The sequence below is a fragment of the Protopterus annectens genome, chromosome 1.part2 (genome assembly GCF_019279795.1).
Source record: "Protopterus annectens isolate FY-2018-M chromosome 1.part2, PAN1.0, whole genome shotgun sequence".
NCBI classification, from domain to species: Eukaryota; Metazoa; Chordata; order Ceratodontiformes; family Protopteridae; genus Protopterus; species Protopterus annectens.
This window is the reverse complement of record NC_056727.1, coordinates 675,820,618-675,848,341: the sequence shown is the minus strand read 5'-3', so window position 1 is coordinate 675,848,341 and position 27,724 is coordinate 675,820,618. Positions and strand designations below refer to the sequence as shown.

Genomic DNA, 27,724 nt, shown 5'->3' with positions numbered 1-27,724 from the left:
ATCCGTCTCAGGTTCCATTTGCCCTGAATGCTCTGCCCTGCCAAGTGAGCCCCCCATGCATAGTCTGATGGGTCTGTTGTTAGGGTTTGGGCGGCAGGGGGTAGAGTGAAATGGAGACCCTTGTTGTGGTAGCAGGCCTCTGGCCAACTGACAACTTAGATTCAATCTTGTCTTTATACAAGGAATGATAGGAATCATTGATTCCAGGTCCTGAGAAGGTTGACACCATAGGCTTTTTAGATACCACTGTAGTTTCCTCATATGCAGTCTTGCATATGGGATCAGTAGAATGCAAGAGGCCATGAACCCCAGGGTTTGCAGAATTTTCCTTGTGGCCAGTAGTTTGAAGTAGGTTGTCAAATAAACTTGTTTCTCTGGAGTGAGGAAAGCCATCTGGGAAGTAGCGTTCAAGCTTGCTCCTAGGAATACAATCTGTTGGCAGGGTACTAGATGAGATTACTTTTCGTTTATGGTGTACCCCAGTGAGGTTAGAAGTTTCTTTACAAATGCCAGATGTTTTACTAGCAAGTCCTGGCTTTCTGCCTGAATCAGACAATCGTCCAAGTAAGGGTATATCTGAATATTTCTCTGCCTGCAAAATGCAGTGGCTGGAGCTAGACACTATGTGAATACCTTGGGCACAGTAGATAAGCCAAAGGGAAGTGCAGAGAACTGATAGTGCATGGAGCCTGCCCTGAAGTGTAGGTATTTGCTGCAAGCTCCCCTTATTGGAATGTGCAGGTAAACTTTCTTTAAGTCTAAGGTTGCCAACCAGGCATCTTTGCCTAGCATAGGAAGCAGCTGTTGAAGTGTTAGCATTTTGAATTTTGGGATTACAAAAAATGTGTTTAGAATAGAGAGGTCCAGGATAGGACGCCAGCAGCTGTCTTTTCTGGGTTCCAGAAAAAGTCTTTAATAAAAACCTAGTCCCCTTTCTTCTGCTGGGACAGGTTGAATAGCCCTAATACTTAGAAGAGAGAGTACCTGCTGTAAAGCCTCTGCCCACTGAATTGGGGGTGGGTCTGGCCAACTGTTTGGGGTTGGTAGGGTGTGTAAGTGGAATCTGTATCCTTGGGAAAGTACATTCAAAACCCATTTGTCCTGGGTAATGAGCTCCAGTTTTTTGCATGCAGAGCGAGCTTCCCTCCTAAGGGAGAAGGTAGTTGAGCAGGGCTTGGAAGGGTTAAGGTTAAGTCATTGTGCCATTTTTCCGTAGTGGAGTGTCTTACTACTCCCTGCTGTGGAAGTGGGAGCCCCCCACTGCTTAGGCCTGTGCGTAGCCTGAGACTGTAACCTAGGTGGTTTGCTGTTCCTGGATTTGGACTGAGAAGGCCTGGAAGAGGCTGGAAAGGACCAGTTCATTGAAGGCCAATGCCTACTACATCTGGGAGGCTGTACTTGCAGGAAATCTATAACAGTTTGCATAGATTTTGCTTTTTCCTCCATCTTTTGAGGACTTCTTCTGCTTTGTTGCCAAACAGGCAGTCTTGGTTTAAGGGAGCATCCAGTAATTTAGCTTTAACATGATCTGGCAAGTTTTACTCCTTAAGCCAAGCATGCCTTCTAAGTACTGACCCAGTGACAGCAGCCTTGCAAGATGCTTCTAAAGAGTCAAAACCACATTGCAAAGTATGTTTACCAACTTGTTCAGCAGAATGCATTAAATCCTGTAATTCTTCGTGTTCAGCACAGACAGGAATCAACATCATTTTCTGTTTAATCAGTCCCATACTATGCTGCTGGTACTTTAACATATGAAACTGGCAATTTAAAGCCCTAATGGCCAAAGTAGCAGAAGTATATACCTTCTTACCCCATCTGTCCAAGGCTCTAGAATCTCTATCAGAAGGTTTAGGGGTTTTGGCAGCAGTAGCCTTAATGCCCTCTGGTCCTTGGGAAATGGTCTCTGGGTCTGCAGTAGGATTCTTGAAGAGGAACTTGTGAGAGTCAGGTACTCTGTAATACCTGTCAGGTTTTCTGGGAGCTGCAGGTAAAGTGTCTGGGGAAATGCTAGATTCCAAGAAAGCATCATCTACAATGTCCAGAACAGGAGGGATAGCTATAGGCCTGTGTTGAGGGAGGAGTAAGAATTCCCTAAGCCTCTTTTTGGAATCAGAGTAATCCTGGCTTTCCCAGTGGAAATGCTCCCTAAGAGTGTGCAAGGTTTTACCAAAAGTAAAATCTTCTGGAGGGGAAACAGAGGGAATGGAATCCTCTGCATCAAAATCCTCATAGGTAGATAAGGGCAAATCCTGGTACTCAGCAGAAACAGAAATATCAGATTCCTGATCAGAAGGAAAATCAGTTATAGGTCTCTTAGAGGGGGAAGGCTGGCTTCCCCTAATTAAGGTAATCAGGTCTTCAGCCATTCTAAGCATTTGTTTTTTAGGCATATGGGCCTGAGCATGCGGTTTGGACATCGGTTTTCTAAGTGTGGGTCGAGTTTTAGGCCTGGATGAAGAAGATGGAGGTTTAAAATACAAGTCTGTGGGCCTGAATACACCCTTAGAAGCCGGTGCCTGCACAGTGGCTCTGGACCCATCCAAGGTAGAGACATCCGCAGGTTCCATAATCGAAGAAGCATCTCACGGCATACCGGACTCAGAATGCGTCTCAGTAGAGGCCTGCGAATCTGAGGTAGCGGGTATCAGGGGCTGTGAAAGCACCTCACTGAGTACTGGCAGACTGGCGACTAGCTTAACAGAAGCGTCGTCGGCAGTTTTGAACCTATGCGGTCTGTCTTTATCCTTAAGTTTTTTCGGAATATCGGTAGTCAGATAGCTTACCGAAGCCATTTCTGGATAGTTATACAGAGTACCAAAATAATTTGCTGCAAATATAGCCTGATGACGAATAGTTCGGGGGTTGAACAAGGCACAAAACCGACAGCGAGGGACATCGCGGTCTGGGCCTAAGCAAGGAATGCAGTACGAATGAAAATCTTTATGAGGTATTTGCTTTCCACAGGTATGACAATTGTTAACCTTTACTGACATCGGATAAGAGCAAGAAAAAGGAATCCCCAACGGAGTACTTAGCTTTTTTTGAAGACTTTGGTTCTGAAACTCGAAAACGAAAATTTCAGGAGTCAGCCAACTGGCACTTGCCAAATGCTTCTGCTTAGGGTACCACGCGGAAAGGAAGACTGATGTAATGGCATCGGCTGCATGTTTTACAACCCTGACGTCATGGAAGAAAAGACAGCATCCGATGCAGGAATCCAAGACTCTGGTATTCAGGCTGGCTGAGGGCTACCGGCAGGAAGATAACCCAAATGTGATGACTGCAACAGTGAAACACAAAGAACATCAAGTAATTCTATAGTCTGGTTGAGATTTGTCTCTGAACATACCTTAGGTATAAAAAGATGGATTTGTCCTAAGAGAAACTCTGTCATTATGAAATATTAAATATGGAGGTTTTATGGACAAGGCGTGTAATTCTGAAACCCTCCAAGCTGATGTAATAGCTATTAGAAAAATGCTTTTCCATGATAGATATTTCAGGTCACAAGATGAGGCCAGTTCGAATGGGGGTAAAATGATACGAGAAAGGACAAAATTTAGATTCCATGGTGTGAATGGGGACCGAATAGGGGGTCTCAAATCAGAGGTGCCCTTCAGAAAGGCTTTGGAGAGTCTGTGGGACATGATATTAGACCCTTGATCACCAAGATGAAAGTTAGAGATTGCCACTAACTGAACCCTAATGGCTGCAGCAACTGCTCCTTCATTGAAAAGTTTGGTCATAAACTCTAAAATGGATGAAATTGAGGCTAGATATGGGTCAGTATTGCTTTGAGATGACCGTACAGAAAATCTCTTCCATTTACTAAGGTGGCTCACAGGAGTATATTCCTCAGGACTGGTAGATGATTTATGGGAGGATATTATAATGTGCTGAGCTTCAGCTAAGACATTTTGAAACCTGGCTATTCTGGGAACTAGAGCAGCCAACCTGTCAATTTGAGAGTGTGAAGTGTGGGATGAAGAGCGCCTGATGAACGAGGCAGAAGATCTGGAACTGGGTCCAGGATCCAAGGTTCTTCCAATAGATGAGGCTGAAGAAAGGGAAACCAAATCTGACGAGGCCAGTAAGGGGTTATTAGAATAATGGTCTTTCCCAGAGCCTTTGCTTTCTGTAAAACTTTGGGTATCAGTGGAAATGCATAAAGGAGACCCAGGGTCCAACTGTTTAAAGCGCGTCCCTTTGGCAGTCTCCCGTAGGGGAGATTAGGGCAAAATAGCTGCTGCATTTCGTGTTCATTGGGGTTGCATAGAGGTTGCAGCAAGGCTGGCCCATCTGCAAATATCCTTGCCGGCACTTCTTGTTTCAGGGACTACTCGTGAGGCAATAGAATTGCTCTGCTCAATCTGTCTGCTATCACATTGGACTTCCCCAGGATGTGCGTTGCTATCAGAAAGCACTGGGTGGAAGTAGCCCATTGCCATACTCTCAGGGCCTCTCAACATAGGGAGTAAGATCTGATTCCTTCTTGTTTGTTTATGTACCAGACCACTGACATGTCGTCCGTCTGAATTGCAATAGTTCCTAGAGGAAGGGAGTCTTGAAAGGACTGCAGTGCTAGAAGTACAGCTCTCATCTCCAGGACATCGATATGCAGACGAGCCTCGTGTTGTTTCCATGTGCCTTGGGCTGTTCTTCCCTGATAATGTCCCCCCCACCCTATCAGGGAGGCATCCGTGGTCACAGTGGCAATGGGAGCAGGTAAAACAAAGGGGCGACCTATTGTTACTTGATGAGAGGTCAGCCACCAGCAAAGGTCATTCTTGCATGAGTTCGTTATCAGGATTTGATGAGACATTGGAAGTTCCTAAAAGGACCATTGTGTGAACAGAAGCAATTGTAGTATACGCATGTGCATTCGACCTAAAGGAATCACAATGAGTGCTCCCAGCACTGTCCCCAATAATTTGAGCACCACTGAAGCTGAGGCTTTTTCTTTTGCTAGAAGAACTAGGACCTGTTTTTGTAAAACACAAACCCTTTCCAGTGGAAGTTTTATAGCCATGGAAATGGTATCTATATCTGCTCCTATAAAGATGGTATGTTTGGATGGCGATAAGACAGATTTTTCGGAGTTTCTGGTAATCCCCAATTGACTGCAGAGATTTAAAGTTGTGTCCCTTGCTAGTATGAGTTGATGCCTGGTGGTGGTGGTGGTGAGGAGCCAGTCATCTAGGTACGGAAACACCTAGAATCTTAAACGTCTCAGATGAGCTGTGACTACTGCCATGCATTTACCATGCATTTGGTGAACATGCTGGGGGCTGTAGTGAGAACAAAGGGCAGAGCTCAAAACTGGTAGCGATTGGCTCCCAACCGAAAGCGCAGATGATCTCTGGATAGCCTGATCATTTTGATGTGATAGTACGCATCCTGGAGATCTATCGAGCACATCCAATTGTCTTTCCTGAGAAAGGGAAGTATCGACTGTAGTGTGACCATCCAAAACTTTGTCTTTTTGACAGATTTGTTTAGTCTGCTGAGGTCCAAAATGGGTCTCCAGTCCCCTGTTTTCTTTGGAACTAAAAAGAACCTTGATTAAATTCCGGATCTTCTCTGGTCTGCCAGGACTGGTTGGATGACACTCTTTTCTAACAAATTTGAATCTCTGTGGTTGCATGTTCCCTGTGACTGGGTGGAACATCCAGGATTTTTCTTACAAGGGGTGGTGGAGTGCAAAGGGAATGGAGTATCCTCTGGATATTATGCTCTGTACCCAGTGTTCTTTTGTTATGTTTTGCCAGGCGTCTGGGTACAGAGAAAAGAATCCCCCGACTGCCTCCAGAGATGGACAGGTGAGCCTCCTTTCAGGAGCACTGATAGGGCTTTCCAAAGAACTGATCTCTCTCACCCTGATTCTGCATACCCCCTCTGCCACGTGGGCAGAATCTTCCATTATTACCCCCTCCTCTGCCTCTACATGGGGGTTCACCAAGTGTCCTGGAAACTCCTCGACTTTTAGAGAACTACACCTTCCCTCCCTTCTGACCTTTGGGCTAAGGTCTGGCAGGGGTGGAAAACCGGACTCCAATAGCAGACAGAGTCTTCCCATCCTGCTCACTCCTGGTAAGTGTTTCCTTCAGTTTGGGTCCAAACAGGGAGGGGTCATCCAAAGGTGCATTCACAAAGGATGACTTAAAGGGCTCCGCAAAGGAACATAAGTGCATCCAGGAATGCCTCCTAAGAGCAATTCCTGTACCTGTTGCCCTGCTCGTTCCATCAGCTGCGTACGAAATCAGGTGCATGGAAGAGTTTACAAGGGAATTTAGGGTACCAAGCTTGGAAGTTACTTCATCTCAAACTCCTGCAGCTACTGCATCCTGTAAGAGTATCTCCCAGCTCTTTAAGGAGATAAAATGCGTGAGATAGTTCAGGGAGCGAAGAGCAAAGACCACTGAACTAAACATGCGCTTACCATATCTGTCCATAATCCTAGAATCCCTGTTAGGAGGATGAACAGATGTAGAGGTCTCTGACAACTCCTTTTTGGTGGCTGCCACCACCACCATAGCATCGATGGGTACTCCTTTGGTTAGGAAAGCTTTGTCCTGGGAGGGGGGGTCATACATTTCTTAGGCCTCCAAGGGACAGGTTCCATGGTATCAGGGGATGCTCATGCCTTTTGAGAGAGGAGTTCCATCAGCTCATCAAAAGGAGGAGACACCCAAGAGGTGGAGGGCTGAGACTCGAAAGCCTTCAGGAGAACTGACTCTTCATCAGTAGGGTTAATGGGCTTCCAGCCACCCCTCTGTTTGAGAATCTCCAAAATATCGCTGAACGAGATTTCATCAGAGGGGGACTGTGGGGACCCTTCTGACTCATCCAAGTCAGTATCTGACGTGACAGAGTCCTGTGGGGAGTCCAGATGCTTCCTCTTCCAAAGTCTCTTCCTGGGAACCTCCTCAGTGGGAGCTTATGGTAAGGTTTCGGAAGAGCAGGGCTCACCCAATGGGGCGACCTGAGGCTCTGGGTCTCTGTACTTTTGAGAGACCAGTAAAGCAGAGGTAGACAGGCACTTTGGGGGAAGAGGTTGCCAGTTCTGATGATGTGGGAGCCCGAGGGGACAACACTCTCCTCATGGCATCAAAAGCCCCCCAGCTCCGATGAGAGGAAACCCCTGGATCCGAAGAAGCAGGTGATCTCCCCCAGCACCAAAGCAGAGGGATCCGAGCCTGAGGTAGGAGCCGAGCTCAGCCGTGCTGAAGCCCCAAGAAGTAAAGTCGGAACCGAGAGGTCGGTTCGACTATCCTCCCCAGACTCGACCAGCGAGTGTCGGCTCCTAGACTCCATGGTTGGCACCGAGGAAGTCAGAGTAGTTGGATCCGACAGGCCTGGAGCAGGTGTCTGCTCCGGTGGATCCACAATCATCAGCTCCGAACACTCTGGCTCCGAAACTTTGAATCGGGTCAGAGGAGGAACAGAAGTAACAGACTGGGTCTCAGTCAGGCCCGAAGCCCCAAGGTTCAGCACTGACAAAATCTTAGCTAGTGCCGGTGTCTGCAGCAGCCTCTGCACCACTCAATCCACATCCTTATCAGAGAGCCTTGACAACCAAGAAGAGGCTATGGAAGAAGCCACTGACTGTAAAATAGGAGACTTAAGGATAGATGATACCAGCTCCAGAACCGGGGACCGGCTCCTACAAACAAGCACAAACCATCTGCTTCAAAACTTGTGGTGCCGAGGCAGATGGTCTGTCCGATTTTTTTGGAGTTGATGAGCTTGTCTTTGGCTCTGATCCAGAAGAAGACTTGGAAGATTTAGAATGCTTGTCTTGGGACTTGCCCTTATCTAACGAGTCCTGAAAAGAAGACTTGACCAGTCCTCTCACTCAGTTTACTTTTTCCTCTCATGCAGCACCCTAGGACCAGTCCTCTCACTCAGTTTACTTTTTCCTCTCATGCAGCACCCTAGTACTAAATAAGTGGCATATGGAACAATTTTCTTGGAGGTGAACCTCCCCCAAACAATATACCCAATTCCAAGTGTCCATCAGTGATGGATATCTTTTGCCCACACTTAGGGCATTTTTTGAAACCAGACTTAGATTTCTCCTGAGACATATTAACAATCCTGCAACAAACAATAATTGGGTCTATATTAAAACACCAAACATTCAAAATGTCGAGTGTTCTAATATCGAACTCTAGCAATCGAAAAAAAAAAAACATTGAACATTTGGAACAGCAAATATTTTCCCAGGGAAAAAATTCACTGTTCCAAAACACATACACACAACACAAGCACACCAAACAAACAGCAATCCACACACATACACCTAAACTCTTACACCTAACCCTACACTAAACTATACATACACCACTAACTATCCACTTACCTTAATCCAAACCCTAACCCTAAGGTCCGTCACTATCGCAGAGTCACCTCACCCGCGCCCTAACCCTAACTCACCTAACCCACACGTCCACACAATCGCACACTTACCTGACCCGCGCCCTAACCCTAACTCACCTAACCCACTCTAACCCACACATCCAAACAATTGCACATTTACCTGAACCTGACCCATAAATTTCCACCAGAGCGCTGAAAATACCGAAGCAACAGAAACGGACAACCAAATTCTTTCTCTAGGAAGGAATTCGGTTTCCTGTTTCTTCGATATTTTCAGTGCTCGCTGAAAATGGGTCGATATTAGAACACTCGACATTTCAAATGTTCGGTGTTCTAATATAGACCCCAATAATCACACTATAAAAAGCCCTTAAAGCCTTCTAATTTAAACAGGCTGTATTTTAAAGACGAAATAGCCCTAAATAAAAAAAAAAACGGGCTCACAAAGAACTATATCTAAGCTTTCTTATACTACTAACAAGAAACACACCACACAGATATATTTGTATATAAAAGGCTATAACTATCAAAGTAAATAAATGGGAAAAGGGAGTTAAACTAGACCTAATAAAAAACTGTCACAAACGAGAGAGAGAGAAAGGTATGCTATTCACTAAACTAACTAACTCGGTTAAACTAACCTCTATCTACTATATAAAGGATGAAATATTTAGAAAAAAAGTATTAAACTTGAGAAAAATACTTATACTCACTGGCCAGAGCTGGTGAAACGCACGATCTATTGCAGCGGCAAATGGGATCTGAGGGAAGCACCAGTGCATCATGGGATAGGGAGTAGGCCACGAGCTGGTTGAAGACCTTGAGCTTTAGCATTTGGCTGAGTTGGAGCCTAGTATCGGCTCTGAACCCATCAGTGAGAATGAAGGCAAGATAGAACATCTTCACATCAGTATACAGACTAGCTGGAGCAATACAAAACCCTTACTAGCATGAAGATGAAATGTTAACTAGATACCACAAGTAGATGGCCTTGCTGTCTAAATGAATATCAAACATGCTGTAGTCTTCAAGCCAGAAAGTACAGTTGTGTACACTTACCATAAATGTAGATGTTCGAGTGTGTTCACTGTTGTAGTCATCACACTTGGGTTATCTGCCTGCAGGTAGCCCTCAGTCGGCTGGAATACCAGAGATTTGGTATTTCTGCATCAGATACTGTTGCTCCAGGACTGATGTCAGGTAGTCAGGGGTATAAAAACAGGCAGCCGATGCCATTACATCAGTTTTTCTTGCCCCAAATGTCAGGAGCCCCCAAATAGGCAGCTAAGTTATGGTGGGGGAAAACACCACCAGTAAAAAGTAAATACCAATACCCTGAAAAGGGGGGTAAGTAAAAGGCATAGAGAGTTTAGAGAGAGAGAGAGAGAAAACCAGGGGGTTGGAGGGAGGGAAACCAGGACGGCAACAGTGAATACACTCGAACATCTACATTTATGGTAAGTGTACACAGCTGTACTATGTTCTTCGTGTTTCACTGTTGCAGTCATCACACTTTGGTAGACTCCCAAAGCTGAAGAAGGGTGGAGGCAGTCAAGAAGAGTTAGGGCTGGCTAGAATGCCTTGCAGGACTGTTGTTGCAAAACCTGCCCTGGATTTGGAAAAGATAGGTATGTGGTAATGCTTGGTGAAGGTGTGCACAGAACTCCAGGTAGCAGCTTCCAGGATGTCCCTGGTAGGAATGCTGTAGAGGTAGAAGTTGCCCTAGTGGAATGTGTTCTAACCCCCTGAGGGGTTGGTTTTCCATGGTGCTTGTAGCAGAAATGGATGCAATGTGCTATCCGTTTGGAAACTGTTTGTTTAGAAATGGCCTTGCTCTCTGCCCCTGTTGCAAAGCTAACTAGTAACTGGTCAGATTTTCTGAAGGGCTTAGTCCTATCAAGGTAGAATCTGAGCAGTTTGTGCATGTCCAAGGAGTGCAGGATCCTTTCCCCTTTATTTTGAGGATTAGGGAAGAAGTTAGGCAAATGGATAGATTGGTTGAGAGCCACACTGCACACCACTTTTGGCATAAAGGAAGGGTTAGTCCTGAGGGAAACCATGTCAGCATGGAAAATAATGAAGGGTTCAATAGCCATAAGTGCTTGTAAGCTCAGATACTCTTCTAGCTGAAGTGATGGCCAGAAGCAAGGTTGTTTTCCAAGAGAGGAATTTTAACTCTGCTGATGCTGCAGGTTCAAAGGGAGGTAAGCGTGAGCTTTTCTAGTACAAAGTTAAGGTCCCAAGCAGGGGTGGGTGCTCTCCTTGGTGGCCTTAAGTTGTTTGCCCCTCTCAGGAACTGTTTGATAAGAGGGTGAGAGAAGAGAGGTGGCTCAGTGTTGTAATGAGCCGAAATGGCAGAGGCATGGATCTTAATGGAGGAGAAGAACAGGCCTCTGTGGAGTAGATCTGCTAAGTAATCCAGGATTAGAGGAAAGAGGGCAGAGTTGTGTCCTCTCCTTTAGATTAAATCCAGGAGCAGTACCTTTTCCACTTATCAGCATAGGATTTCCTTGTACTGGGTCTTCTGGCTTCAAGGATGACATCCAGCACCTGCTTGCTTACGCTGGTTACGCTGGTTACTGGGGGAGAATTCAAGGAATAAGCCAGGCTGCAAGATTTAGGGTTTGCAGTTGCAGATACAAGATCTGTCCCCCCTGCTGATTTAGGGTTTGCAGTTGCGGATGCAAGATCTGCCCCCCCCCCCGCTGAGAGAGCAGGGTTGGGCTCTGGTGTAGGTGCTAGGGTGGCACCGGTGACAGGCTTCACAGGAGTGGGTAACAGTGTTGGCATGGCCAGTCTGGGGCAATCAGAATTGTCCTTGGCCTGTCCTGTCTTACCTTGAGCAATACTCTTGAGAGGATCTGAAAGCTGTCACAGCATGCTGCACAGCTAGCATCTCTTTCTGGTTGATGTGCAGATGCATTTGACTTGGGCTCCAGTGGCCCTGAATGCACTTGCTGTCCATGTGTGCCCCCCAAGCATAGTCTGATGCATCTGTGGTTAGGGTCTGGGTGGTGAGGGGTTGTGTAAAGGGCAGTCCCTTGTTCTGGTTGCATGCTGCTGCCCACCAAAGAAACTCTGTCCTTAGACAGGGTATTATGGGAATGACAGTTTCCAGGTCCTGAGAATGTTGGCACCAAAAACCTTTTAAGTACCATTGAAGTTTCCTCATATGCAGTCTGGCATATGGAATTAGTAGGATGCATGAGGCCATGAACCCTAGGGCCTGCAAGATTTTCCTTGCAGATAGCTGGGTTCTGGTGGACATTTGAGTAAAATAGCCTGTCAGATAGGCTTGTTTTTCTGGAGTGAGGAATACCATCTGGGATGCTGTGTCCAAGCGTGTTCCCAGGAATACAATCTTTTGACTGGGGACTAGTTTTGATTGATGGTGTACCCCAGGAAGGTTAGAAGGTTTGTTACAAATGTCATGTGCTGCAACAGCATTTCCTGCCTGTCTGCCTGAATCAGGCAGTCGTCCAAGTATGGGTAAATTTGACTATTTCTCTGTCTGCAGTAAGCAATGGCTGGAGCCAGGCATTTTGTGAATACTCTGGGAGCAGTGGATTAGCCAAAGGGAAGTGCAGAGAACTGATAATGCATAGATCCTGCCCTGAAGTGTAAATATTTTATGTATGACTCCCTTATTGAGATGTGCAGATAGGCTTATTTTTTTAAGTCTAGGGTGACTAACCAGGCATCTTTGGCTAGCACAGGTAGAAGCTGCTGCAGGGTGAGCATTTTGAATTTTGGTACCACCAGGAAGGTGTTGAGAATGGAAAGATCGAGGATTGGGCGCCAAGTGCCCTCTTTTCTGGGTACCAGGAAAAGTCTGGAATAGATTCCTTGACCTATCTGTTCCGCAGGAACAGGTTGAATTGCCCTTATAGAGAGTAGGGTTTGGACTTAGTTTTGAGCCTCTGTCCACTGGTTTAGAGGGAGGTCTGGGAACCCTTTTGGGGTTGGCAGTGAGTGGAAGTAACATTTGTACCCCTGGGATACAATGTTGAGGACCCAACTGTCTTTGGTGATGGGAATCCAGTTTTTTTGCATGAAGAGCAAGTTTTCTGCCTAGGGGCACAAGCAGTTGGGCAGAGGAGGGGAGTGGAGTTGAGAAGTCATTCGAAATTCTTTCTGTAAGGGGGTGGTTTAGCACTCCCTGCTTTAAAGGTGGAGGCACTCCATTGCTTAGATATCTATATACCCTGATACTGTAGTCTGGGGGGTTTGTTTCCCCTGGGTCTAGTTTGAAATGGCCTTGAGAGGGGCTGGAAAGGACCAATGTTTCGAGGGGCAATGCCTACTGAATCTAGGAGGCTGAACTTGCAAGAATTCTTTTGACTATCTGCATAGATTTAGCTTTTTCTTCAATCTTTTTAAGAACCTCTTCTGCTTTGGTGCCAGATTGTTCTTGTTCAAAGGAGCATCTAGTAACTTGGATTTGACATGATTTGGCAAGGTCTGCTCCTTAAGCCAAGCATGCCTTCTCAGTACAGAACCAGTGACTGCTGTCATGCAAGATGCTTCTAAGGCATCAAAGCCACACTGCAATGTATGCTTGCTGACTTGGCTTGCAGAATGCATAAGCTCTTGAAATTCTTTATTTTCTGCACAGTCTGCGAAGGTAGCTATTTTTTGCTTAGCAAGTTTCATAATATATTGTTGGTACTTCAGCATGTGAAACTAACAATTCAAAGCCCTACTGGCAAGAGTAGCAGAGGTATATACTTTCTTACCCCATCGGTCCAAAGCTCTGGAATCTCTGTCCGAAGGGGTGGGATTCTTAGCTGTAGTTGCCTCGATACCTTTAGGCCGCTGGGAAAGGATCTCTGGGTCAGCAGCAGGATTTTTGAAAAGAAATTTGTGAGAGTCAGGTACTCTGTAGTACCTGTCTGCTTTCCTTGGGGGCGGGGGTAAAGTATTACGACGAAGACTGGATTCCATAAAGACGTCATCAACAACTTCCAGGACTGGTGGTATTGCTAAAGGCCCGTGTTGTGGCAAGTCTGGAAATTCTCTGAATCTCTTTTTGGACTGAGGATAGTCTTGGCATTCCCAATGGAAATGCTCTCTTAAATTATGTAAGGTTTCACCAAAAGAAAAATCCTTTGGAGGAGAGGCAGAGGGAATGGATTCCTCTGCATCAGGATCCTCATAAGCAGATAAGGGTATATATTCATAATCAGAAACCTCAGAGTAATCAGACTCTTGGTCTGTTGAAGCTGCTGGGGACTGGTCTCTTTTTCTCTTAGCAGGGGAAGGCTGACTTCCCCTAATCAGCATAATAAGGTCTTCTGCCATTCTAAGCATTTTATTTTGTGGCAAGGGAGCAGGTGCATGTGCTTTGGTCATCGGTTTTCTAGGCGTAGTGCGTACACTTGGCCTTAGAAACTCGATAGTTTTAGACAGAACTGAAGTTGTCAGTTGGTGTCGAACACTGGTAGTGTGAAGAACTTCCCCAGAAGCCGGTGCCTGCTCAGCAGCTCCGGAACCATCCAAGGTAGACACATCCGCCAGTTCCATAGTCATAGAAGAGTCTCGCAGGATACCGGACTCCGAACGGGTCTCGGTACAGGCCTACAAATCCACTGAAGTGGGCATCAGGGGCTGCAAAAGAGCCTCACTGAGTACCGGTGAACTGGCGTCTAGCTTAACGTAAGCGTCATCGACAGCTTTGAACCTGTGCGGTCTTGTCTCTGTCTTTATCCTTACGTTTTTTCTGAATATCGGTAGTCAGATGGCTTACAAAAGCCATTTTGGAATATGGAGATAGAGAACAAAAGTATTTAATGACAATAAGGGCCCAACAATGAATGGTTCGGGCATTGAACAAGGCACAAAACCGACAGCGAGGTATGTAGTGGTCTGGGCCTAGACAGGTAATGCAGTAGGAATGAAAATTTTGGTGTGGTATTTGCTTTCCACAGGCAAGACAATTATTAACTTTTTCTGACATCGGTTAGAGCAAGAAAAAAGGATCCTCAATGGGGTACTTAGCTTTAAAGGACTTCAGGATGATTCAAATCGTAAACAAAAACTCAGGTAGAGGCCGACCGGCACTTGCGAACTGCTTCTGCTTTGGGCTCCTCGGCAAGAAAGACTGATGTAATGGCATCAGCTGCCTGTTTTTATACCCCTGACGACCTGACATCAGTCCTGGAGTGACAGTATCCAATGCAGAAATACTAAGTCTCTGGTATTCGGTCTGACCGAGGGCCACCTGCAGGCAGATAACCCAAGTGTGAGGACTGTTACAGTGAAACACGAAGAACATCATAAGAGACTGCTGTTCTGAAGATATGACTTTGCTTATGTTTAACTGCCAATTCAACATCTAGGCTTTAGAGAGTAATAAATATTCTATACATAAATAAATAAATATAGTATACAAAAAGATGCCCAGAAAGATGACTGTTGAGTTTTAAAGATGCATGCAAGGGATATGGCCAGTCTTTCACCACATACTCTAAGAAATTTAGCACACAGAGCATGGGATACAAGACATTTATATTCATGTAGAGAGGCACACAAGAATAGTAGTCAGAATCATTTGTTAAAGGAGAGAAGACATTAGTCTTAGAACATAGGAGGAGACGGACATCTTTGCAAGCCTACATTTAAGTAACTCAGCAAAGGGAAAATTCGACTGGCACTTGTTAGAATAGTTAGGATATATGACTTTTTGAACCTGCTCTTTAAGTAAATTAATCTTGATGCAGACTTTTTTTTTGTTTTGATACTCTATGCATTTTAACTGTCATCTCAAAAATAAAACTATACATCTTTGGAGCAAAACTTTCTATTTTTATACTCAAAGTGACAAAAGGTAGCAAACTTCTCTAAAATAATCCAAGATCACATTTGTGTAATATTAACTGCAAACATTTTATTTACTAAAATATCAAAGCAAAAGCACACCTGTTTTAAGAAGAAACTTCACTTGAGAGTGTGACAAAATAAAAACTGTTTGGAGGCAGACCGTTGATTGTTGAAAAGCAAACCTGAATTTCTCTCCAACATCTAATCACAACTTTAATAATACATAGACTACAGTTGCAATTGCATTTCAGCATATTTTTTTAATTCTTATACCTATGAAGTATGGATTTCAGTGTCCCAACAGTAGCAAAATGATTCTTAAATCTTACTACCTTGGACTACATGTTATTATCATACTTGTGTTACACAGACTGACACAGCAAAACCAGATATGATACTGTACAATTATTCAGTCACCTTAAGGGGTAGCAACTGGGAAATATGCACTCTGTCAGTTGTTTTGCTCCATAGCAATCACCACAGAATCATACACAGATGTAAGGTACAGAAAGTACAGTTGTGTAAAATCTTACCTTAACAGTAGATGTCCTTCACTTCACTGTTGCAGTATTCATAACTGAGGGGATCTCCTGACAAGGACAGTCCAACATCCGGCCAGTATACCAAAGCCTTTAGTACTTATAGCCATCATACATCACATGTACGCTCTCTGCGCAAGACATAGGGCATAAAGGTGACATATGGACGTGCACACTCAAAAATGAAAAAGCCCTAGGCGGAAACACAATGTCCCTAGGGATGAGGAGGATCATGTGCATCCAGAAAAGGAGGAAAGGCACCGTGATCAGGAGAGCAAGAGTACAGGGGTCAGGAGGGAGGGAGCAAACACTACAACAGTGAAGAGCAGGACATCTACAGTTACGGTAAAATTTTACAGAACTGTACGATGTCCTTCCATATCACTGCTGCAGTATTCATAACTGAAGGGAGAGTAGAAAAGTTCAACAGGAAACCTGGGAGAAGGACGGCACTGAAGATCCCCCCAGAAATCCATGGAGGATAGCTCTGGCAAAGCCAGGTCAAGCCTGGGAAATAACATCCAATTTATAATGCTTATTGAAGGCATGAACTGAAGACCAAGTAGCATCCTCAAGGATGGAAATGGTATCCAGCCCCTTGAAATAAGTACCAGAGTTGGCAGCAGCCCTAGTAGAATGAGCCTTTACTGACAAGGAAAGACAATTAAGAAAAGAAAAGAAGAAGAAATGGCTTTAGAACACCAAGAAGAGAAGGTTGATTCAGAAATGCTAAATCCAAAGACCTGTGATGAAAGGAAACAAAAAGCTGCTCAGATTTGTGAATAACTTTAGTTTTATCCAAATATCTGAGCTGTCTATGCAAATCAAAGGTGTGAAGAACCTTCTCACTGGTAGATTGTAGAAAAAAAAAAGGAAAGCAATGAATAATCTGATTAAGGGACAACTCACTGACCACTTGGGCATAAAGAAGAGGTAGTACAAAGAGACACCCTGTGGACAACTAAGAAAGCAGGGCAGCCATGAGAGCCTAAAGTTCAGACACCCTCTTGGTTGAAGCGAGTGCCAAAAGAAGAACAGTCTTCCAAGTACAATGTTGTAAGGAAGCTGAAAAAGCAGGCTCAAAGGAAGCCTGAGTCGATTTTCTAAGAACAAAACTGAGGTACCAGGAAGGTGGAATAGGCTTTCTGGGAGGCCTAATATGAAGGGTGCCTTTAAGAAATTACTTGACCTCAAATCTAGAGACCAGAGGAGGAGTCGAGGTCAGACAAGCAGAAATTGCTGAAAGGTGAGCTTTAACTGAAGAATATGCCAACCCAGTGTGGAGCAGATCATGCAAATAAGAGAGAACCAGAAGAACCTCTAGAGAAAGCGGATCCTCTTCTTTTCTTTGAAGAAAATTTTTATTAATTTAACATACTTAACAATATATGCACAGAAAGGAAGAAATTCAACATCACACACTGCCATACAATGTTAGGAATACACTGAATCATCAAAGTGATCCTATGCAATTAACACATGACAGAAAGAGGATTCTGACGGTGAGAGAGGCACCAAACTGAAAATGTTTTTCATTTGAATAAACATGATTTCCTGGTAGTAAGCTTCCTGGCCTCCTGCAGGACTCGAAGCATGTCCTCAGAAAAGAGGTACCTAAAAGGGATAAAAACCTTGTTACCCACAGTGTCAGTTGAAGAGTGGACAAGTAAGAATAGATAAGAGATCCCTTGTCTTGCGTGAGAAGGTCCACTCAGTGAGGTAACTTGTGGTGATTACCCCTGGCCAAGTGTGAAATAAGGGGGGACCAATGCTGTCTGGGCCAAGAGAGAGTCACTAGCAAGATTTTGGGACAGTCCTGCCTGATCCTGTGCAAGACTCATGGTAACAGAGGAAGGGGAGGGAAGGCATGCAGAAACATCCCCTTCAAAGCCAGAGGACTTGGGACTCTGGAACAGAATAGGGAAAGTTGTCTGTTCAGACAGGAGGCAAAAAGATCTACCTGAGGAATACCTCACTGATGGACAATGTCCAGGAACACATCTGTGTGAAGCATCCATTTGTGAGCTTGTGTGCTGGACCTGCTCAAAGAGTCTGCCACTAGACTATGCTCTGAGGGAATGTAAACAGCCTGAAGAGTCAGTTGATAATAGACAGATAGGTCCCAAACCGGAAGAGCTAATCTTGCAAAGACGGTAGGACCTTATACCTCCTGCTTATTGACAAACCACATCACTGTGGTATTGTCTATGAAAACTGTTCCCGAGAAGGTTGAGGGATGCCCTTTTTGGGATCTTTAACCAATTTGGAAGAGGGATAATGGAATCTGGCCCAGGGAAAGGGAAAGCAAACTGTCAAATGGAACAAATCTTATCCTGAAAAGTAGGTTTCTGCGGAGTAGGGATTTGAGTAGACTCAGCAGGAGGCACACGTCTAGAACCATGTGGGTGGAGGGCAAGACTGCCTGCTAACAAAAGCAGGTTTGGAGGGGTAATTCCTTTGAAATTTAGGAAGAGGAAAAATAAAAATATGTTTCAGCTCCTGCAAGGCTTTACTCTTATCCAGAAGAGACTTAAAAAGTTCAGCAGCAGTAGCACCAGAAAAATGTTTATTATCCACAGGAGCATCCAATAGTTTGGCTTTAAAATCATCAGGCAAGGCCTGAAGACGAAGCCAAGAGTAACACCGCATAAAGTACAGTTGTGTACACTTACCATAAATGTAGATGTTCGAGTGTATTCACTGTTGCAGTCATTACATTTGGGTAATCCTGCTGGCAGGTTGCCCTCAGTCAGCCTGAATTCCAAAGTCCTGGGTCCTGCGTCGGCTGCTGTCGCTCCTTCCCTGACGTCAGGTCGTCAGGGGTATAAAAGATGTGGCTGATGCCATTTTCTTTAGTTTTTCTTGCCCCAGATGTCAGGTGCCCCCTAAAAGGGTAGCCAATATATATATATATATATATATATATATATATATATATATATATATATATATATATAAATACATGCACCAATATAAACTTTACCTTCATCTACAAGCAAATACACCACATAGGTTGTATAAATCAGAGAAGGAAAGATAGATTCCATCAAAAGAAAGGGGGATGGTAGGTGGGTAACCTGGACTGCAATAGTGAATACACTTGAACATCTACATTTATGGTAAGTGTACACAACTGTACTATGTTCTTCGTGTTTTACTGTTGCAGTCATTACATTTGGGTAGTCCCAAAGCTATGGATGGGAGGCTGGAGCTAAACAGCATTAGGAGCGGCTATGAGGCCCTGCAGAACTGCAGTGGCAAAGTCTGCCCTGGATTTAGAGTAGAGTGGCAGATGATAGTGCTTTGTAAAGGTGTGCACTGAACTCCAAGTAGCAGCCTCTAAAATGTTCTTTGTTGGTACTCCCCTGAGAAAGGCTGCTGAAGTGGCTGCAGCTCTGGTTGAGTGTGGCCTAATGCCCTTAGGCACTGGCTTGCCATGGTGTAAGTAGCAGAAACGAATGCAGTGGCCTATCCACTTTGAAATAGTCTACTTTGAGATAGCCTTTCCTTGTGATCCTGCAGCATATGCCACAGGTAATTGCTCTGTCTTTCTGAAAACTTTGGTTCTGTCCAAGTAGAATCTAAGCTGTCTGTGCACGTTCAAAGAATGCAGAATTCTCTCCCCTTTGTTCTGTGGATTTGGATAAAAAGTTGTCAGATGAATAGTTTGGTTAAGAGCCATACTGGACACCACCTTAGGCATAAATGTTGGGTTTGTTCTCAGAGAGGCCCTGTCTGGATAAAACATGATAAAAGGTTCCACAGCCATGAGTGCCTGTAGCTCTGAAACTCGTCTTGCAGAAGTTATTGCTAGGAGCAGAGCTGTTTTCCAAGATAAAAACTTTATATCAGCAGTAACAGCTAGCTCAAAAGGAGGCAGGGTGAGTTTTTCCAAGACATAGTTGAGGTCACATGCAGGCATTGGTGATCTCCTTGGAGGCCTTACATTTTTGGCTCATCTGAGGTACTGTTTTAATAAGGGATGAGAAAAGATTGGTGGCTCTGTATTGTAATGAGCCGAAATGGCACAGGCATGAATTTTAATAGATGAAAAAGATAGGCCTTTTCCAGTATCTCAGTTAAGTATTGCAAAATCTGAGGAATATATGGCACAGCTGTATCAGTTCATTGTGCCTGGTTCCAAGCACAGAATCTCTTCCATTTTCCAGCATAAGATTTTCTAGTACTAGGCCTTCTGGCCTCCAAAATGACATCCATCACAGCTTTACTGAGAGGTGTGTTTTGTAGGACTACATTATCCGACATGCTGCCAGGTTTAAAATCCTGAGTTGGCTGTGCAGGATGTGATTGTTTTGCTGGGACAGTAGATGAGGTATTTGAGGTAAGGTCCAAGCTGGGCATTGAGACAAGTTCTTTAGGATTGGAAACCAGTACTGGTGGGACCAGTCTGGGGCAATCAGTATCATTTTTGGCTTCTCCTGTCTGACCTTTAGGAGTACCTTGGGGAGGAGAGGCAGTGGGGGAAAGGCATATACTGATAGGTTTTTCCAGCTGAAAGATAGGGCATCCACTTTCCATGCTTGTCTGTGATAAGTCCTTGTGCAGAATCTTTTTAGTTGGTAGTTGTGAGGGGAGGCAAATAGATCTATGTCCAGGCATCCCCATTTCCTTGTTATCATGCTGAAGACTTGTGGATCCAGCTGCCACTCGTGGGGATCCATGAGGTTTCTGCTTAGTTCATCTGCCAGAGTATTTTTCCTTCCTGGCAGGAATTGTGCCTGCAGATGTACTTGGTAAGTTAATGCTGTGTCCCACAAAGCCATGGTTAGTCTGCAAAGGGGGTAAGAATGTGTGGCCCCCTGCTTGTTTACATACCACATGACCGTGGTGTTGTCTGTCTTTATCAGTAGTTGTCCCGGATGAAGTAGGTCCTTGAAGGCGGTCAGGGCATTCTGAACAGCTAGCATCTTTTTTTGATTGATATGTAGATGCATTTGGGTTGAGGGCCATGTACCCTGAATGCATCTTCCTGCCATGTGGGCCCCCCAGCCATAATCTGATGCATCCGTTGTTAGTGTCTGCTTGGCTGGGGGTAATGTGAATGGCTGTTCCTTGTTTTGGTGACAAGCCTTTGCCCACTATCAAAACTCCTGTTGTAGGCAGGGAATGACAGTAATCATTGTTTCCAGGCTGTGGCAATGTTGAGTCCTAACACTTTTTTGGTACCAGTGAAGTTTCCTCATATGCAGTCTTGCATATGGAGTTAGTAGGATGCAGGATGCCATGAAGTCCAAAGCCTGCAGAATTTTTCTTGCAGATAACTGGGCCTTTGTTGCCAACATTTTGAAATAGGTAGTCAATTGCCTTTGTTTGTCTGGCATGAGATAAGCCATCTGGGCAGTTGTATTTAAGCTTGCAACCAGGAATATTATCTCTTGAGAGGGTACTAGTTTTGATTTCTTTTCGTTGACTGTTTACCCTAGGCATGTTAGAAGTCTTTTCACAAATGCCAGATGCTGTAGAATAATGTCCTTGTTCTCTGCTTGAATTAGACAGTCGTCCAAGTAAGGATATATTTGTATTCCTCTTTGTCTGCAGAATGCAATTACTGGTGCCAGGCACTTTGTAAAGACCCTGGGCGCAGTAGATAAGCCAAAGGGCAGTGCAGAGAATTGGTAATGCATTGAGCCAGCCTTGAATCTGAGGTATCTTCTGCATAATTGTCTGATTGGGACATGCAGGTATGCCTCTTTTAGGTCTAGAGTCACCAGCCAAACGTTCTTGCCAGCATGGGCAGAAGCTGCTACAAAGTCATCATCTTGAATTTTGGTATATCCAGGAATGTGTTCAGAATAGATAGGTCCAGTATTGGTCTCCAGGCCTTGTCCTTTCTGGGTACCAAGAACAGTCTTGAGTAAAATCCTTGTCCCTGCTCTTGCTCTGGTACTTGTTGAATGGCCCCCATGTCCATGAGGGATGAAACTTATTTTTGTGCCTCTGCCCATTGATTTTGTGGCAAATCCGGCCAGCCGTTTGCCTTTGGCAGGGTATGGAAATGGAACTTGTACCCTTGTGACACGATATTTAGAACCCACTTGTCCTGGGTTATAATGTGCCAATTTTGAGAAAAAAGTGCTAATTTTCCCCCTAAGGGTGCTGCCAGGAGATAAGTGCTTGGTGCAGGCAGGGGGAGGTCATTGGGACTGTTTCCTGTATGGTTGTGATTTGTCTTCTCCAACTTTGGAGGTAGAAACACCCCACTGCTTTGACCTGCAGGAACCTTGCGCCTGGGATCTGCCTCGAGGGCATCTGGATCTGCTCCTTTGAGGTCTGTCTGACACAGGAAAGGACCAATTCTTTGTAGGCCAGTGTCTACTAAACCTAGGTGGCTGTACTTGTAAAAAATCTTTGACAATGGTCTGGAGCAAGAAAAAAGTTTCCCCAATGGGGTACTTAGCTTTATTGAAGACTTTGAATCTGAAACTCGAACACAAAAATCTCAGGAGTCGGCCGACCGGCACTTGCGAACTGCTTCTGCTTCGGTCACCGCACGGCAAGAAAGACTAAAGAAAATGGCGTCGGCCGCATCTTTTATACCCCTGACAACCTGATGTCAGGGAAGGAGTGACAGCAGCGACGCAGGACCCAGGACTTTGGAATTCAGGCCGACTGAGGGCAACCTGCCAGCAGGATTACCCAGATGTAATGACTGCAAAAGTGAAACACGAAGAACATCAGAACCAAATGCAGCAGCCCTGGAGGAAATATCAGCTACATCATAGCTGCATTTAATAGAGTGGCAGGCAACTTGAGAAGTAGAACCCAACAGGGAAAGGGCAGAAGCCTTCCCTTCAGAGACAGGAAGGTCAGAAACCACTTGAGAAAGGAGGGCCAAAGCATACCTGGTCATATGAGTATTAGTTGATGGCCTGTAAGGATAAGGTGGCAGCAGTATAAACCTTTTTGCCTAGTCTCTCCACGGTACTACTATCCTTGTCTGAAGGAAGCAGCTTGGTAGAGGGGAACAGCTTGGAGGGCTTGTTTGAAAAGACAGACACTACAGGAGGATCAACAGAAGGGCATTTGTACAGAAATTTGTTAAATTTTACAAGGTGCCTGATGACTGCAAACAATGGAGCCACAAATACTGCAGAAAATTTAATGGTGTTCTGGTACCTCGGCTAAATGCCTTCAGAGGAATAACATTTTAAGCACCAAGCAGTCCATTTATACAAGTTCTTAATTAACACAATTAAGTAAATTAATAAACAATGAATCCACAACATTTAAAGAACCACAACCCATAACCATCCAGCACAAAAAAAAAAATACATACAAAAACAGTTAAATATTCAAATTGATATCCAAATTTAAGCTTCTAGGTGTAAGTGTCCTATAGTTTAAAATAAATCTACTTTCCAGTTCTAACAACTTTTGTGCAAAGTTGCTCCCACTCTCATATTGAGGTTTAGCCAGCACACTAAAAATTAAGTGTCATCATGTCCCCATGTATCTACCACTTCTCGGCTTTCTTTGCCAAGAAAAATCACAGTTACTCTTATAATCCTTAACATCCCAATTGAGCTTCTTTTTACCCTCAGTCGCCTCGGTTTCAGCCTTAGATAGTTCACCTTTGATGCCTTTCATTTTGCATGAAAAAATGTTCAAAGATGTGACTTTCAATAAAATGTCCTGTAATGAAGAAATCTGTTGTTGGATTTTAACGTGTGTTCTGATGTTATGTTTAATAAGAACTTTTAGCCAGCCCAATGTACACTGTAAAGCAATCTGTTTCCACTCTTCTAGCAAATAAATATGCAAACCGATATCCATGTTTTCCTATGGAAGATGCAGTAATTTAAAGGAAATACTTAGCATTAAGAAGAGAAGGCCAGTGAAGGATCATACGGTGATGTATAAATGTGGGAAATGCAAAGTATGTGTGAGAGTGAAAAATATTTCTGGTATTAGAATTAATGGTATAAGGTATATGGCTAATGATAAGTTTGGCTGTCGCTATTACGGGGTTGTTTATATAGTAAGCTGTGGGTGTTCATCCCCCAAATGGTATATTGGTCAGACCAAGCGAATAGTTAAAGTTGGCATTTTGGAGCATTTGGGGGATGTTAGAAATAAGAAATTACATAGCCCTAATGCAGATCATTTTCCTAAGATACATGGGGGATATGATGACACTATTTTTTAGTGTGTTGGCGAAACCTTAATATGAGGGTGGGAGCAACACTTTGCATAAAAGTTGTTAGAACTGGAAAGTAGAATGCCACTAAATTTTCTGCAGTATTTGTGGCTCCGTTGTTGTTGTTTTTTTCTGTCTTTTTTTATACCTTCTAAAATTTGTCAGGTTTCCTAGGAGCAGGGAGTTGAGAATCAGGGGCAACAGCAGCTGCTGAAAAGGTATCCAGTAGGGCAGCCGCAGCTAGTGGAACAGCAAAAGGCTTAGGAGACTCCATCTGCAGAAAATCATAACACCTATTCTGGATATCAGAGACTTGACAGCAATCCCACTTACAGAATTCCATCATACAAGTAAGTGTTCCCAAAGGAGGGTTTTTCTAAATGGGAATCTGGACTAAATGAATCCTCTTCTGAACCACAGCACCAGTGGTGAAGGGACTTGAGAAAGTTAAGTCAGGGACTCTTTCCCCCAAATCCTGATCCTCAAATGAGGAGTCCAGTTCACTGGGTCCTCTAAGAAGAATGGAAGGACAGGGAGGGGCAGGCACAGACACCCCTTGAGGAGGCTTTAAAGCCATTAAAGCAGTAAACAACCCCGGAGTAAAATCTTGCCATTCACATTAGGGATCCTGAACTGCAGGGGAAATATGCTTTTTTTTTGGTTTGTTTTTCTGTGGGATGTCTGCATGAAACACCCTGGGAGAGTCAGACCTTTTGCGACACTCAATAAGCATGGTAGGGATCTCCTCCCTCACTAAGATCTGTGGAATCCCCCCTCAGTCCCTTGCATATAATCAGCAGAGAATTCTCCATCAATGTCTGGAGCAAACATCTGTAAAGCCTCCAAGGATGTGCGAGAAGTCGGATCCATGCCAGCCTCTGATGGGGGTCACAGAAAAGGAATCTGAAGCAACCACCAGATGAACCTTTCACTAGCCTCGAGAGAGACATCCGAAAGAGGCTGGACAGCAGGCATATCAGACCTAAGACTTTTAGTATTTTTCTTGGCTGATGGCTGACCTTCAGGATGGAAATACTCCACCACAGTACCTTGAGCCAACACCTTTAAGACTTTGGTTTAAGGTAAATAGATAAGAAGAAGAGACAAATACGTAGGGTCTTGAGGAAAAAAGTATGGCAAACAGAAGACTGTGTGTGGTTATGGGAAGCACGCAAACAAAGCAGACACTGGTTGTGACTATCTTTATGGGGAATCTGCCTTCCACACTGTCATTTTCTCTTTATGGATGACATGAACCCACCAGCACTAAAGAAAAAAGAAAGATAAGAAGAAACTCCAATGGGGAACTTATCAAAAACATGGCTTGGTAACCAGCAAAGCAGAAAGGCGTTCAGATTGACATTCATGGATGGCATTCAGACTGGTGGCAAAGAAGTTCCGAGTGTGGGCATCTGTACATAACCTTTATGCGTTATGCCTTGTGTGGGGAGCATACGTGTGATGGCTTTGGTATACTGGTCGGATGTTGGGTTATCCATGGCAGGAGATCCCTTCAGTTATGAATACGTCAACAGTGATATGGAAGGACATCAGGAAAAACAGACATAAAAGAAAAAAACACAATACCTCTGCTTCATTCGCTCATGCATTCGTCCATGCTGGATGCACTGTTCAGTCATTTCATCATTCCTTTCCTGAAGCTTCTCTAGTCTTTCCATCAAGTGCTCATTTTCTTGACTAAGGTGATCGATTTCAGATCTGAAAAAGACAAAGAAACAAAGATGTGTTACAGCATAAACTATTAGAAGCATGAAGCAAATAACTAAATAAACCGCCTGGCTTATTTAAATGGTAGTCTGTTACACAATGTAAACTAATAACCGATTAAATACTGAATGCTTTCCTACCAAAATCTTCAGTCCTTTATAAAGTTGCCAGTCCTTCTCCATCTGTACAAGAATTCCAAAAAGCTGACAGACACAATTCAGGCATCTTGGGACACAAACTTTGGTTCCTTTTATTTTATATCTTTTTACCAATCCTGACATCTTCTTTTCTACTGGTACATACTCTCAGTAAGTGAGCAAAAACAAGCAGAAATAACCTGTAAGGTGCAATACGACAGATATTACTTTGCCTAAGATAACTGGGTCACTTCAGAATGCCAGCATGTGAAACATCCCCTACCCTTGAACTTATCTTTAAACCTAGTTTATCAGCACAAAAATAACAACAGATATATGAACACTCAACATACTAGATGATCTCTTTGAAGACCCTCTTCAGTGACCTCTCTTGGGAGATCTGGCAGTTGAACAGGAAAAACTTGCTGCATCTGAGCATTAACATGGAGGTGCATCTCTTTTGTGCCTCTCTCAGCTTTTTCCTTAAATCTTAAGCTTCTGTATATATAGATATAAACATATATCTTAGGACAGTGCTTTAAAATTTTTTTTTTTTTTTTTCCAAAAAAAAAAACCCCCCAAAAAAAAATTTTTTTAAAAAATTTTTAAAAAAAACTTTTTAAAAAAAAAATTTTTTTCCTAATTTTTTAAAAAAAAAATTTAAATTTCATTTAAAAATATTCTTTTTTTTTTAAAACCAAAATTTTTTTTTTTTTTTTTTAAAAAAACCAAAAAATTAAAAAAAATTTTTTTTAAAAAAAAAAAAAAAATAAAAAAAAAAATTTTTTTAAAAAAAAAAATTTTAACCCCTTTTTTTTAATTTTTTTTTAATTTGTTTTTTAAAAACCCCTTTTCATTCTTTTTTTTTAAAAAAATTCAAAAAAAAAAATTTTTACAAAGGAAAAAAAAAAACCCCCCAAAAAAAAATTTTTAAAAATTTTCCAAAAATTTTTAAAAAAAAAAAAAAAATTTTTTTAAAAAAAAATTTTTTTTTTAAATTTTTCCCCTTTTTTAAAAATTTAAAAAATTTTTTTTTTTTTTCCCCCCTTTTTTTTTAAAAACCTTCCTTTTTTTTTTTTAAAAAATTTAAAAAAAACCAAAAAAAAAAAATATTTTTTTCCCCAAAAAAACCCAAAAAAAAAATTTTTTTTTTAAAAAAACCCTAAAAAAAAAAAAAAAAAAATAACATACAAAATTTTTAAAAATTTTTTTTCCCCCCCCCAAAAAAAAAAATTTCAAAAAAAAAAAAAACCCCTTTTCCCCCCCCTTAAATTTTTTTATAAAAAAAAAATTTTTAAAAAAAAAAAAAAAATTTTTTTTTTTTTTTAAAAATTTTTTTTAAATTTTAAAAACCCCCCCCTTTTTTTTTTTTTAAAAAAACCCGCCCCCCAAAAAAACCCCCCAAAATTAAACAAAAATAAATTAAAAAAATATTTTTTAATTTTCTTTTTTTTAAAAAAAATTTTTAAATTTTTTTTAAAATTTTTTTTTAAAAAAAAAATTTTTTTAAAAAAAATTTTTAAAAAATTTTTTTTTTAAAAAAATTTAAAAAAAAAATTTTTTAATTATTTTTTAAATTTTATAAAAATCTTAAAAAAAAAAATTTTAAATTTTTTTTTTAATAAAAACACAAAAAAAAAAAAAAAAAAACTTTTTTTAAAAAAAAAAAAAACCCCCCCAATAAAAACACACACAATTTTTTTAAAAAAAAATTTTTTTTTTTTTTTTAAAAAAAAAAAAAAATTTTAACAAAATAAAATAATTTTTTTTAAAAAAAAAAAAAAAACCCCAATATTTTAAAAAAAAATTTTTATAAAAAAAAAAATATATATATATTATTTTAATAATATATATCAAAAAACCAAATATAAAAAAAAAAAAAAAATATATATATAATATATATATATATAATATATATAATAAAAAAAAAAAATATAATAAATATAAAAAAAAAAAACAAA

General features: G+C 42.4%; 1 protein-coding gene across 1 annotated transcript in view; it reads right to left on the bottom strand.

Annotated features, from left to right (window-relative positions):
- Nucleotides 1-27,724, bottom strand: part of SDCCAG8 (SHH signaling and ciliogenesis regulator SDCCAG8) — a 1,727,915-nt gene that overhangs the window by 296,039 nt on the left and 1,404,152 nt on the right. Inside the window, exon 16 of the mRNA XM_044058322.1 lies at nucleotides 25,486-25,617. Coding sequence (XP_043914257.1) covers nucleotides 25,486-25,617 — 132 coding nt within the window. The remainder of the gene's footprint in view (nucleotides 1-25,485; nucleotides 25,618-27,724) is intronic.